At 41.2% G+C, this 15,122-nt stretch overlaps 1 protein-coding gene and 1 long non-coding RNA gene across 3 annotated transcripts in view; both read left to right on the top strand.

The window, feature by feature from the left end:
• Nucleotides 1-6,901: 6,901 nt before the first annotated feature.
• Nucleotides 6,902-8,730, top strand: LOC120435943. Its single transcript, XR_005610031.1, has 3 exons — nt 6,902-6,954; nt 7,285-7,341; nt 7,443-8,730. It is a non-coding gene; the product is annotated as an uncharacterized LOC120435943 (long non-coding RNA).
• A 218-nt stretch (nt 8,731-8,948) lies between these two features.
• LOC116332798 (E3 ubiquitin-protein ligase RING2-A-like) overlaps nt 8,949-15,122 on the top strand; it is a 17,387-nt gene continuing 11,213 nt past the window's right edge. The window contains exons 1-6 of one of the 2 annotated variants that reach the window (XM_039605987.1): nt 8,949-9,259; nt 10,422-10,528; nt 10,775-10,935; nt 11,219-11,443; nt 11,744-12,064; nt 14,550-14,805. In XM_039605987.1, coding sequence (XP_039461921.1) covers nt 10,451-10,528; nt 10,775-10,935; nt 11,219-11,443; nt 11,744-12,064; nt 14,550-14,805 — 1,041 coding nt within the window. In that variant the 5' untranslated portion in view covers nt 8,949-9,259; nt 10,422-10,450. The remainder of the gene's footprint in view (nt 9,260-10,421; nt 10,529-10,774; nt 10,936-11,218; nt 11,444-11,743; nt 12,065-14,549; nt 14,806-15,122) is intronic. The other variant, XM_039605989.1, reaches the window with a different exon arrangement.

The raw sequence follows: 15,122 nt of genomic DNA, 5'->3' as shown, positions 1-15,122 counted from the left end.
TTCCCAGGCAAGCGTAAGCGAGAGTCTGCAGCTTTCTACTCCCCAAGGACACGTAGTCTAATGTCTTTATTTTTCAGGGCTGTGTCCACCTAGTACTACACTATATGGTTATATGGCATTTTAGTTCATATAAAGCATAGAATTGAGGCATTTCAAACAATTTCATCTCAACAGAAGCCAAATGACCAAGAAGACCCTCAGTGTTCATTAGTCTAAAGAAAGAGCTGTGTGAGCCAGTGTCCTGAACCAGGTGACATTTACCACCTTTGCGAGCCCTTGTATCTCCCCTACAAGGGCTCACAAAGCATCTCAGCATCTCTAAATAAAAGATTTAAGAAGAAAGAAGAAACCCCAGAAAAATAGTTCTAGAAACACCAAAGAGTACAAATAAAGTACTTTACAAGACCAACTGTACATCAGACATAAATGAATCCTCCACTCTCTGCACAGTGAGATGGAAGAGCCAGCAGGAGGAGACAAAGTCCATAATGGTGTTGACATTGAACCTAAGACACACGTTTAAAGACAGGCAATGATTGTCAGTTGAAGAAAATGTTGGGAGAATCACTGAGTCTGAGTCAACTGAAGGACCAGGAGGCCCCATCAGTACGGATGATAGATGCTGTTCCAACAACAGAAAACAGAGTGAATAACATCAGCCTGAGAAGTGAAGAACTAGACTAAGCTGGGTGCAGCACCATGGCTCCCCAAATTAAAAAACACTTTTCAATATAATAACTGTTAATGATTTTCTTCTACAAACCCAATTCCAAAACAGCTGGGACACTGAAAGTGGGACACTTTACATGAAAAACATGAAAAACTTAACTTTGAGTTTGACGGCACCGGCCGTCTAAATGTTTCGCCCCAATCACATGTACTCTGAGAACACATTAGAAAGGGATGCAAATTTTGTGATGTTTATCGCAAGTTTTGAGCTTTATTTAAATTGACAAGGAAGTTTTTTTTACCTAAAACCATTATACATTTTCCTCTGTGTGATTTTATATGCAAGTACACTCGCACATGCAGGTGCGCTGAGATAATGACATATACGTCCCAGTGAGCAAAATGTGTATTTTCTATAGAGATGCATGATTTATGCAGTAATAAATAAACATAATAAATAGACATCTCCTTTTGTGCATTTGCTTTTAGTAGCTTCTGATGTGTTAGTACTATTTTGCACAGTATAACTTATCTCACAAACTGTCTGTGTCAGAGTCACACTGAGAGACGAGTTAGTACACTACTCAAGACCAGACAAAATCCAAAAGCTCCCTGGAAAGTCCTGCAGCAAGAGTGCGAACAGGGACTGAAAATAGAGCGCACACTTCTCCCATACTGTTACATTCACTGTTAGTGAGTGTTCCAGTGTGGCTGTGGCTCAGACGGCAGAGCAGGTCAACTACTAATCAGACGGTTGGTGGTTTGATTCCAGTGTGTATGCCAAACATCCTTGGGCAAGATACGAACCCTCAAATCGCTGATTGTGTGTGAATATTAGATAGAAAGCACTGACACAGGGGGAACGTGCTTTGGTGAATGAGGTAAGTTGTATTTGAGTGCTCAGTTACAGAAGGACTATATGAGAACCTGGCCATTTAAAACTGTATTTATAAAGTGCCAAATCACCTCAAGGAACTTTATACTGTAAGGTAAAGACCCCACAGTGATTGTGCTAAATGTGCTATCATGACCTTTAACCTGCTCACTGAGGCCTGTAGAGTCTGACGTGGAGTTTTTTCTAGTTTCTCTTTCATTGCACAGTTTGAGATGGGGTGAATTTGCTGGGTGGACCTATGAGTCATACTGTCTTACTGAGTGAACCACAATGCAACTAATAAAAAGACTCTTTAAGTGGGCCTTCAAAACATTAGACAAAAGCCAAAATTCATATCATCATTGTTAAATTATCTATATTTATATTAGGCTCCATTATCTCTATCTACCAGAGCACTGTTCAGAGGGGACTGTAAAATACTTCTACAGAAACGTCAGTTTTCTCTTATCGAGCAGGTCGTGAGTACAATACCCACTTTTTCCTTTTTTCTCTCTATATGTACTGTAAGTGTGGTTATTGGATAACCTGAAATAATGTCACTAAAGGTTCTTGATTCTAACGACTTTATAATGATTCTAGTGTCTTAACTTTAATAGACTATATGCACATGTGCTTCTTTCATGTGCTTCTGTGTTTTAATTACATTCACTCTGAATGTTTGGTTCTGTTGATCTGCCGAGGGCTACAGATGGCTAAATCTGACATATTTACATGATGAATTTAAGTGCTCAGCTTAATTAATATGCCTTGTCCCTTTGAAATGAGCATTACACATAAACATAAATGTTTAACCAAATATTGCTGGGTGTGTATGTATATATTTCAGCCATTATGTGTCATTTTGACCCTGTGTGGATTTAAAACAATAGCAATAAGCAGCAAGATTTGTGCACCAAATTCTTGTTTTTAACAGGTTAAAGAAATTGTTATTAACTATTAATAAACAGGACATTCATAACCATAACTGCACCTCCCTCTCCTCGCTCCTGTTTTTTGTTTCCTTATTATACCTTAAATAAACTTCTAGTGGTTTTATCATTAAACTGAGCTAAATCCAGCTAATGGTGATTTTACTGATCACTACTTGTCTTTCTGTCTTTCCCTGTTCTTGGGTAGGACTGTACAGCACTCGCTGTCTCAAGAGGGCATGCAGCATCTTATGGGACTGCACACACCCAGGACACCGGGTGTTTAAGCTGCTGAGATTCAGGCTGCTGAGGTCCTGGACAAACAGACTCAAGGACAGCTTTTACAACAGGGCAGTAGCCCTAATCCAGAGGGCCAGCTCTGTTCTAGGATGCCCTCTGGACCCAGTGGAGGAGGTGAGTGACAGGAGAATGGTGGCTAAGCTGTCATCCCTGTTGGACAACATCTCCCACCCCATGCAGGAGACTCTGACAGCACTGAGCAGCTCCTTCAGTGGCTGCAGCACCCACGATGTGGGACGAAGAGATTTCGCAGGTCTTTCCTCCCCACTGCTGTCAGACAACATGCTCTCTGCAGAGGACCACACACATGCAGACACACACACATCCAATACACCATGATAGCTTCGCCCAGTCTCCCTTAAATGCAATATTATGTGCAATTTTTTTTCCTACTACAACCGAGCATTTTATTCTATTTTGTTGTATATAGTACTTTATTCTTGTTGTATAGTATGGTATTTGATTTTATCTTATCCTATTCTGTCATGTTTTTCTTAACTTTTACTGCTCTTAAACTTGTACTTTCTGCCATGACGAGAAATTTCCCACGTGTGGGACTAATAAAGCTGATCTTATCTTAATCAATGCTAACAGCTGACCTGATTGGCTACCTCCCTGGACATTTTTTGGGGGGGGGGCGATAAGAATACAACAATAATAATAATAACAATGTGGAATAAACACTCATTGTTTTATTTATTCATTAATTCATTCCTTTTTTTGCTCATACCTTTCTTGCACTTGCACAAAAAATCAATCTTGAGCTACTGTTGTGTTGTGTTGAGTTGTGCTTAGTGCTGACATGGGACGGTTTCCAATTTCATTGTACTGTTGTACTAGGTATGACTGTACAATGACAATAAAGAGTTATCTTATTTTAACTGAGGGTGGACAACCAGTCAGCAGTGTGACCTCCTTGGTGGTGGCGCTTCTTCAGTCTTCCTGTGTGTGTGTGTGTGTGTGTGTGTGTGTGTGTGTGTGTGTGTGTGTGTGTGTGTGTGTGTGTGTGTGTGTGTGTCTGTCCTCTTCCTTCTGTGGTCCCTGCATTGCTGGCAGTCCCACCACAGTCCCTTTTCAGTCCGTCATTGTCATTTGTTCGATGGACGTTGCTTAGGCCTATAGGTTGTTTGTGCCACAGTCATTTATTTTTGTTCAGTGCTTTTTCTCCTTTATTGTTTTAATGTTGACACTTATTTCAATAATATGCTTCTATTTGAAACCATGTCTCTTTTAAACCTCTGAAGTTTTTCTTTCACTATTAGAGTGTTACAAAGCTCGGAGCGTGTTAGATGTCCTCGGGTTGGTATTTCCCCACGACAAAATAATTACACTTCCCTGATCACCCGTCTTTTTCTTTTGACTTCCTTGTACACATGAATGGCACACTGACATTTTCACATGACATCATTTGGACATGAGAAGATGCAGATTGTGTGGTTGATAATCACACGGACTGATGTCTGCACAAAATTACACAAGAAATGCACCCATTTTGCATTTGCCTTTATCTACACACTGCACTGTTTTACCTGCAACTGCCCTCCCTGTACTTCCCACTAGCACCTCCTCTATTGCATGACCCTACAGTGAAACTACCTGGACATTCAAATGATAAATTAGAAGAGATGGTAAGCCATGTTTTTTGTATTTATTGTATATAAAAACAAAAAACACAAACAAAAAATAACTTTCCTGCTTATTCAATATAATACTCCACAAACTTAGGACAAAACAGTAAGGATGTTTGTATTTAGTGGATAATTCTTTGATCTAATAATGCTTCTTCACAATAAATCTTATTTCACCTTAAATGGTGCCACATTTGTGGGTTGAGCAGCAGAGTTGAATACGTGGGTTACGTCCATGTAAAGTTGCTGAATGTTGCCCAACAGCTTATTCTTCTGGTACCCTGGGTGCTGGCTGTCAGGCGCCTGGTTGATTAGCAGCATGTATGCACATGGACCCTGGTACAGCTGTTAGTTGGTGTCTCCTCCAAGCATGCCACATCTGACTAATCAGGTTAGGTGGGCTGTGCCATAGACGACTTCAAGGGATCTTTCCACAAAACCAAGTTGCAGCATTATTTGGACAAATTGAAGTTCAAGCCCCGTATAACGAGGGATGTTAGAGACAGGACGCGAGGAAGACGACACCACAAGTAGACCATTTCCACACCCAGTCAGCACTTAGGAACTGTAGGCAGTCTTCTGCTGGTTTGCAGACAGATGTGACTGACAGCTCTCTACCCAGATGATGCACACAGCCAGTTTCCATTCTTCAGACTTCAGTCATCCAAACAACGACACCAAACATGAGTCCAAAGCAGAAGACGCTGCTTGGCAGAGAAGCTTTACAGGTTTTTCATGGTTGCAGCCCACATACTGAACTCTGCTGCTCAACACACCAACGCGCTTTATTTACAAAAGCAGACTTTGCAATGGTAGAAGATTTATTTTGAAGAGGCTTTGTTACAACAAAGAAACGTTTAGGCAAACAGAAATTTCCTCATTAGTAATAATAAAATACTGAATGAACAGGAAAGTTGTTTTGTTGTTTCTTGTGGAGTTGCTGATCTCTGTGTTGCTGTCTTCCTTTAAAGCGCTGGTCTCAGAGTGATGCTGAACAGCAATGGGCAGTAACGCCGTATCCAATTACTTTTTTCAAGTAACGAGGAAACTAAGGAATTACTATTGCCAAAAAAGTAATTACATTACTGTTAATTTCCCGTAAGCACGTTGCGTTACTGCGTTACTAAACCGTCGGGATTTTGTTTGTGAGAGTGTCTCATGACAATCACGTGCGAACGTGCGACGTCTGTGGCAGCAACAGACGTGTGCAGATCAACAAACTCTTTGTGTGATCTCGTGCACAAGGGAGATAACCAAGACGAGCGCTGTTCCTGTCGCTCGAACTCCAGTCACTCTCAGTCAGCTCCCCCGTAGCACTGCTCTTTATTGTGGTTGAATATTCATAGGTTATTCATAGGTTCATTAAATCAGACCGTGAAGGTACGACCTCTCTCATGAGCTTAGGATGTGTGTGTATGCCAGAGTGCTCTGGAACGCACACAGACTACTAAGGATCAGACATCCTATCAATATGCAATCGATTATACACCTCTAAGGATATATGAGTATATGTTTCTAAGCATAAATGACAATCCAACAATACAAACCTGGCAAAAGGTCTGTTGCTTTATTACTTATTCAGGTTGTGTATCATGTTTTTTAAAAACGTAACTAAGTAACTAATTACTTTTGAAAATAAGTAATCAGTAAAGTAACAGGAGTAGTTTTTTTGGAGAAGTAATCAGTAATTAGTTACTAATTACTTTTTTCAAGTAACTTGACTAACACTGATTCACCAGGCGGTTTTCCACGCTCTCTGGAAAACCTTCACTTGTTCCAAAATGCCTCAGACAGACAATACAAACAGGGATGGACTCCCACATAACAGTTTCTACTACTGGACATCTGCACACCTGAAGTCTCACGCATCACATATTCCAGATCAGTCGGTCATGACACTCATACTTTCTTCCCTCTTGTGCTTTACTTGTTTTTCTTATTGTTAACATTGATGTAGAGAAGACAGAGGGTAAGCACCTTCTTCTGTGACTTGCTTACATGTAGCATCCCTCTTCCTCACAACTGTGTGCAGACACACAACCAGGAAACAGATGTATACAAATGAACTGTTAACACCTGCATCCACAGTGGTCCTGTTAGTTGGTTTCCTCTCTTCGACTCTACATCTCCTTACCTGTGTGTGTGTGTGTGTGTGTGTCTGCTTCCTCTACATTACATGTTAGTTACATTTGTTTAAAATAGATGTGGTCACTCTTTTCACATTAAAGAAATAAAATAAAACTGATACCTGAAGAGAATTAAATTATGAGTGCTAGCTGAAAAGCTCTGCAGATAAATAAACACATTTTGACATCAGCATAGATGTTATAACTAAAACCAGATTTCCTTCCCTAAATGCAAAAACATTTGCTTAACCTGTTTGACTCTGTGTTTTTGTTGTTCAGCACCTGATCCTATCTATGCTCCTGCAGATTTCTGAGTGGGTATAAAAGCTGGCTTTCCTGGATAACTCACTGATTAAACAAACAGCTGGAATCGGTGAAGAGCACGGCCTCTGTCACTGAGAGGAAGACAGCTCAGCACCGGGCAGACTGTAAGTCACCTCATCCTGAATGTTTCACCACATTTTGCAGTCCTGTAAGCTTCTGCTGTACAAGTCCAACCTTACTGATCTGTTTTGTTTTGCATGATTTTTATGGTATTATATTTCTTTTATTCAGATATTCTCAGTCAAACGGTTTAGTTTATCAAGGCTATTTTTAACATTTTTATTCAATTCTATTTATCCCAAATGTTCAGTTAAGTAAATATATTTGATCTTTTCTTAATTCCATTAAATTTGATGTGATATAATTTTGTGTATCACAGTGCGAACTCTAACAACTCTACATTCAAATAACAATCGGTCATTTTATCTTTAAAGCATTCAAACACATTTCCAGAATGATGATGATCTGTGCCATCCTACTTCTGTTTGTGGGTAAGTTCAAGAAAATAACCACAAATCATTCTGTATGCAGGAGATGGATTTGAAATTTGGTGTTAATGTAAAATGTATCCATCATTAACCCTCTGAAACAGCCTCCGCCAACACACAGTCTTCAAACTCGTCTGCAACCACAGCTGCTCCAACAACAGCTACAGCTGCAACAACAACAACTACAACTGCAGCAACAACAACCACAGCTGCTCCAACAACAGCTACAGCTGCAACAACAACAACTACAGCTGCAGCAACAACAACTACAACTGCTCCAACAACAACCACAGCTGCCCCAACAACAACCACAACTGCTCCAACAACAACTACAGCTGCCAAAGCGGCTGCAGTTGTTGCAATCAGCCTGACTTCTGTCATAGTGACAGTCATAGCTGCTGCACTTGTATAAAGAGATTCATCAGTATGGCCTGATCAGTGGAGCCCAGTGAAATATGGTCGATTTTGATGAGGTATATCATTACTTCATTTTCTCATCACGCATTTGTTCACATATTTTTTAAATAACATCAAAGTAATGAAGTGCTGAAAAGGTTAGACCACAACAATAATAATAATAATAATAATAATAATAATAATAATAATAATAATAATAATAATAATGTTCATGAACCCAGTTGTGTGAACCACAGCAGGGGTTCTGCAGGGCAGGGAAGCTAAACTAACCAACTAAAGTACAATGTTTATGAAAAAGCTCGTTTTGAGTCAAAGAAAGTGGAACGGAGGGAGGTTGAAGTGCCCTCAGCCTGCTTGTCAGCACATCTGAGAGCGGTTAAACGGTTCATCTAGCTTTATGTGTAGAAAATGATGCAGAGGGCTGAAGCAGAGTTTGGAGTGTGTAGAGCATCTTTATTTTTAATCACAGCTATAAATCAAAGTATAAGTCTGATTCATATGAGGAAGAAATGAATGTGAGAAATGAGTTAGAGTGTTGAAAATGTCTGTCCTCATGTGTGAATTTTGTGTCCCCGGACCTCATTAATCTTTGAACTTAGCACAGTAGTGTCTGAGAGTGGCTAAGAAAATATAATCTATAATAATCACTCAGACTGAATAATGTGTGTGTGTTTGAAGAAATAAGGAAGGAGTGTGAGAGTGAAAAAACACAGAGGAGTCACTCATCTAAAATAATGTCTGACTTTTTAAATGTGTGGTTTAACATGAAGTCAAGTATACTGATATGGGACTGAATGTTCATATGTAATAGGATTTCCTGTGTTCAGAATAACAGGGTCAGCATTAGCTCTGAGCAGGTTAATTAGATGAGTATACTTCAGGTCATATGATTCTGTTTTCATTATTATTTGATTCTGCTTTTGCTTTGCTCCTGCTAAACTGCTTTAATAAAATATCCTACAGTTAAAGTCGAAATTGTGGGAGTCTCCTGTTTAAGTCTGTGAAACAGTAAAGGTCAGAATCTGAGTATTAAAGTAGATTAAATGGTTTCTACAAGCTAGTCCTTTAAATGTAACAGATCCTTGGGTCTGTTACGTTTAAAGGACTTCCAATGTTTGGTACCCTGTTGTTTGTTTTGTTTTAAAGCACATAAAACGTGTGTGGTTGGCGAGTCTGGGATTGTGCTGGCTGCACTGCAATACTCAAAACTGCCGTTTGGGGCACTGCCGCCGCAAAGCGGTGAGCAGCTTTACCGGGAGCCGCAGAAGAAGAAGGGAAAAGATGGCCACGGCTAATGTTAAGTAGCTTATGACTGTCGAAAAATGTTTCGTTCTTGATATTTTTGGCCGCTGTAGTTTTGTAGCGAGGCTCCGTGACAACTTAAAACCCCTCCGCCGACATCGTAAAGACTGTGGCGGGAAGCCGAGCCCCGCTGCGCGCTGTTCGTAGCGGTGTAGCGGCTCTGTTTGTGCAGCGGTGTCAGCTGCCGTCACTTAAACGTCAGGTGAGTTTCTTCTTTCCTCTTTTTCGTCCTTTTCAGTGCGCATCGACGGATGTGAAGCTTTTGGCTGTTAAATCCGCAAAACTGAGTCAAAGTTTGCAAACTTGAGGAAATGTTCGGTCCTTGCAGGAGGTTTGAAGGCTGGCAGCTGTTGGTGAGTTCCTGTTGTGGGAACTAAAAATAAACTGTGGTTCTCAACAGAACATCAGCAGAGACCGCGGGGCTGCTGTAAAGTTACATGGTTTTGTTTTCAGAATAAATCCGGCGCGTTTGTAATCATTTAAAAACTGAAGAAATCCAAAAAGATGAGAACATGCGAAGAAAGCAGAGATATTTACACATGCAAGCGTGAATAACTGCAAGATCACTGCCACACCAAATCAAATCCGTTCTTCTTCTCACAGCTCCACCAGGTTTCATCAAATGTTGCACATCATTTTGCAGGAATTAGCCCGAAAAAAGCTTTGTAGCGGAGAGACCAGGCAGTTTCCACAGTTAACGGATCTGGATTTAGCAGTGATCATTTGTGTCTGTTTATTATACAGCGAGCTTAACTCGTGACACACATGTGCACGGCTCTATCGCCACGTTTCAATTTGTTTCATGCACAATACACTTGTAACTTTCAGTGTTTTTCCTTCTTTCCAATAAACCATTCAACTACATGAAATTGTGTATTTATTTTCAGCTTATCATACACTTGAAGTTTTAGAAATCACCACTCCTTTTATGTTATTTCACAGCAAGCAAATATGTATTTAACACATATATTACAGTTGTCTTTGCTCAATGACTGGTTTTAGTCTTGACAGTCCACATTGCTGGCATTGCATCTTTCAACATGTTTGTGGGTAGATTTGAATGCTCCAGGTGTAAGTGCAGCCACTCAGGCTCTACTGCACATGTGTTGTGGACGTGCTGCTGATGATTGATGAGACTAAATTCAAATGTTTGTTGTTGCACGAGTTCATACATTTAAAACAGGATTAAGTTATTCTGCCAGTCCAACATTTGGAGGTACTGCTGAAGCCATCTTTCTTTAATGAATTATATTTGCATGTCTTCATGTGGATTTCTCTGTGTTTTTGAGTCTGTAATAAAAGTCAATTATTTGATTGACACATGAAGAGTGCATCTGATTTGTGTTTTCTCTCCTGTCTCTCAGTGAGGATTGATTGGGGAGGAAGCACAGCCATGGCAGCTCCTGTAAACATCCAGGCTCCCAGTAAGACCTGGGAGCTGAGTCTGTACGAGCTGCACAGGAGCCCTCAGGTAAAGCTGTCTGTGTGCCCAGCAACTCCCTGCTAAATAGAGGCAGTGTCTTAGCAAACTGTGAGGAAATTATTTGTGATATTTGCTGAAGAATAAATGAATTTATAAACTTTGTTCACATTCCCAGAGCACAGGGAGATATAGAAATACTAAAACATAGAAAATAAACAGCTCAGCTAAAACAACCAACTGTGATGTAGCAGAAATGAAGAACAGCAAATGTTCTCACATGTTTGGTGTGTTCAGGAGGCCATCATGGACGGGACGGAGGTAGCTGTGTCTCCTCGCTCTCTGCACAGCGAGCTCATGTGTCCCATCTGTCTGGACATGCTGAAGAACACCATGACCACCAAAGAGTGTCTGCACCGCTTCTGCTCAGACTGCATCGTCACCGCGCTGCGATCTGGGTGAGCACGAGCCGCCGCTGTTCCTGATTCACGATCGCCGTGTTCACATAGATTGTTTTGGCCAATATATAATAAATACTTTAAAATTTATCTCCAAATTGACTTTGGATGAGTTGTTTTCTGCTGTGGAAATGCTGCGATCGTCCCTAACAAGGACAAAGTAGCGTTAAATGTGTCGCGGTAATGTTCGTGTAGCTGAATGTGGTCAGTGACTGATTTTAATTGCAGCACATTTCTGTAAAAGACGATTATTCAGAGCTTCAGGCCGTTTCTCCCTCTGCAGGAACAAGGAGTGTCCAACCTGCAGGAAGAAGCTGGTTTCTAGGCGTTCGCTGCGCAGAGACTCAAACTTCGACGCACTGATCTCGAAGATCTACCCGAGTCGTGACGAGTACGAAGCCCACCAGCGCCGCGTCATTGAACGACTCAACCGGCTGCACAACAAGGAGGCGCTGAGCTCCAGCATCGAGGAGGGGCTCCGGCAGCAGGCCCGCTACAGGTCCGAGAGGTGACACGGATCAGTTCTATGACTTCACGCTTCTGCGCTCGAGGGAGCGCCGCTGATCCTCCTGAATGCAGTGCAGGGTTCGGGCGGGGCGCGGAGCTGCACTTGCAGGGCTCAATATATACTGTACTGCTTTAGCCTGCAGGCTGCTTTGCAACCCATCCTCAACCAGCTCCTCCTTTTCTTGCTGTTTCTGACTAAATAACACCGCTGCTCTTATGACAACTGACCACACCCTGTACGTTTAAACCCCTCCCCTCTGAATGATAATTACTGTTGTATGTGTTTACCTTGGGGCTGCAGGAACCACCGGGTGAAGAAGCCCACTCAGGAGAGTGATAACACCACCTACAGTGGTGGGGAGGACAACGGGGACTCCCGCTCACACCTCTCCCACGACTCCGCCCCCTCGCACACACCCCACCCTTGTGGTCAGACGCCTCCAGAGGCCGGGCCGAGCCGCAAGCGGCCACGTCCGTCCGAGGATGGCTCGGGGCCTGAGGTGGACAGCGAGAGCCCGACTCCCCCTCTGAGACGCCACAAAGAGGGGCCGTCCTCTGAGATCGAGCTGGTGTTCAGACCACACCCACAGCTGGTCCACGCCCAGGACTACAACCAGACCAGGTCAGACCTTTTCTGAAGTAGCTGAACAAACATTTTATACTGAAAATGTGAATCATTTAGTCACCTGCTCGGCTAAACTGCTCTCCGGGAGATGGCAGAGACCAAAATCAGCTAAAACCAGGTAAATGACTAGAAACAGAGGTGGGACCAAGTCATTGTTTTGCAAGTCTCAAGTAAGTCCCAAGTCTTTATCCTCAAGTCTCAAGTAAAGTCAAGCAAGTCAGAGTCAAGTCGCAAGTCAAGACAGACAACTTTCAAGTCAAGTCCCAAGTCCGAAACTTTGAATTTCAAGTCCTTTCAAGTCTTTTTTTTAACCCTCTGGGGTCCCGGGTATAATTGGCCGTTCTTGACTACTTTTGATTTTACTTCTATATTTCACTTTTAAAATATGTTTTTCTTGCCTTGTTTGGTATCATTATTTACAGCACAACCTCAAATATCTGAAATTTGAGTTATTTTTTTCCATTTTGGTATACTATATTAGCACAGTTGATCTAAATTCAGACAAAAATTCAGAATCCGAGTAGAAAAAGTTATATTTTTTTTACATGTTTAACGAATCATTTTCATAACTTGAAATGCAAATAGAAATTGTACATTTCTAAAAATTATGCACAAGTTTTGCAAACAACAAAGTTATATGGTACTATTTACCTAAAAATGCAGCCAAGGCCTCAGGCGTTTTTATATAACCATTTAAATCTATTTACAGAACAATCAGGTGTGCTGCATCAAATAAGAAGGCACACAAATTATTTGTGCCAGTCCAAAAAATGTAGTTTATGTTCAGTATAAGACAGAGGAGAACACCACAGGCCTAAACCCTGCAGGTCTGACAACTGGAGGTGCAACAGTCCAGTTTTCTATGTGGAGACAGCGTTTACACTGGAATCTGCCTTTGACAGCTTTTTAGATCAAATATGAAATTCAGCAGTCTAACCGACACACACAATACAAAACAATAACTACACAACAAACTAACTATAGCCTCCAAACACGCTAAACGTCACTAATGTCTCACATATGAAAACTCTCTCTCTTTCTCTTTCGCTCGCCCGCTTTCCGTCGCGGGTGTCACTCCTAAAACTTCCCCTTCTCCTAAACAACCAAATGTCACATGTTGCCTTATCATTTTTTTGATTGGCTGACATGGTAAACTCTAACACCAATAGGGAAGGGGTGTTTTTCTTTTCTTTTTCACTCGCAAGTGGAGAGCGTATGCTAGGCTGTCTGTAGAAAACGCCGTTTTTGTCTAGCATCCCTGTTGAGAATAACCTTTGCAAATAAACAACAGCTAATAATATAAGATCAAAGTATTTTATTTGATGTATTGACATAAATGACAGAAGAAAAAGGCCATGTATAGCAGGACTACTCAGTTACACACTAAGGTGGGCCAGATTTTCTAACCAAAAAAAAAAAAATTTTCCAGGCTCAGACATGCAAAAGTTAAACACGACCATACACTAATTGCAAATTAAACACAGTGATTTTGAATTGTGATGTGATGGTAAAATAAATATTTGTCAGTCTAAACTGGGTTAAATCTACGGGGTTAATGATGGGGAGGAGACGGAGAGAGACTGAGTACAGCTACAGAACCCACTTTCTGAAACGGACCCTGCTCACCATTCACCGACAATTCTGAGCTAACAAGTTGCATGTTATTCTTGGATGCGCTTGCAGGACCGGATTTAAAATAGCATGACAAACATATCATACCTGTTAAAGCCAAACAGTATCATCAACGTAGCCGAAGAACATTTGCTAATAAGATGAAGTTAGCTAAGTCAGCTGTCTCATCGTAGCAAAAAAAAAAAAAAAAAGCACCACCTACCGTTCTTTATGCAACTTCAAATGTCGGACAAAGTTGGAAGTTGTTCCATCTCCGTCTGTGATTCTCTTCTTGCATGTTTTGCATATTGCATTTCGTTTTTTTGTTGACTACTTCGTAGTTTATGTACCGAAAAGAAATTACTCTTGGAAGCATTTTTGGCTCGGCGTTTTTGTTCTTGTTTTTTCAAATCTGGTTAATTTGATTGGCTGTGCTACAGCCCACTCACATACATACGGAGTGTGGTAAGAATGAATGAATGAATAAAGTGAATTAATGGTCCGCACTTTTTATATAATATGTATGTTAAATTTTAGATTTGGGTAAAATATCAAGTCTTTTCAAGTAAACAGGTTCAAGTCCAATTCAAGTCCCAAGTCACTGGTGTAAAAGTCCAAGTCAAGTCACAAGTCTTACAACCTTTTTTCAAGTCAAGTCTAAAGTCATAAAATTAATGACTCGAGTCTGACTCGAGTCCAAGTCATGTGACTCGAGTCCACACCTCTGACTAGAAATGAATAAAAATGTGTGAATAAGGACATAAACGTGGTGTGAAGTGGTGAGTCTGTCCCCAAGTGGCCAGAAAATGCAGAAAACTTTTAATTTGTCAGAGGTAGAGCACATCACCAGCATTTGCCTTTTCCTTGTCAGATATGTGAAGACAACAGCTAACGCTACGGTGGACCATCTGTCCAAGTACCTCGCACTGCGCATCGCTCTGGAGGACCGACGGCCCGAGAGGGACCCCGAGGACCAAGGACGAGAGGAGGCGGGAGGAGAAGAGGTGCGAGCTGAGGGGGAAGGAGGTGAAAACGAAGGGACAGGAAACGCCGAGGGGACTAGACTGAGCAACGTCAGCGAGAAGCAATACACCATCTACATCATGACGAGGGGAGGCCAGTTCTCTGTGAGTGACGGCTGAACACGGCTCGGGGTTTTCAGAGCCGGTTAACGAGTCACGTTTTATTCAAGCTGCATTAACCTTCTGTGTTTATGGATGAATTTGTTATCTTTACAGAATGGTTTACACATTTGCTCCTCGAAAAGATGCCTTATATTAAAAGATATATGTATGTGTGTATATGTGTGTGTGTGTGTGTATGTATGTGTGTATATGTGTGTGTGTGTGTGTGTATGTATGTGTGTATATGTGTGTGTGTGTGTATGTATGTGTGTATATATATATATATATATATATATATACAGTTAAGCCCATAATTATTC

Source organism: Oreochromis aureus, linkage group 22, assembly GCF_013358895.1.
Source record: "Oreochromis aureus strain Israel breed Guangdong linkage group 22, ZZ_aureus, whole genome shotgun sequence".
NCBI lineage: Eukaryota > Metazoa > Chordata > Actinopteri > Cichliformes > Cichlidae > Oreochromis > Oreochromis aureus.
The sequence above is the reverse complement of the archived record's forward strand: the minus strand, read 5'-3'. Positions and strand labels throughout refer to the sequence as shown.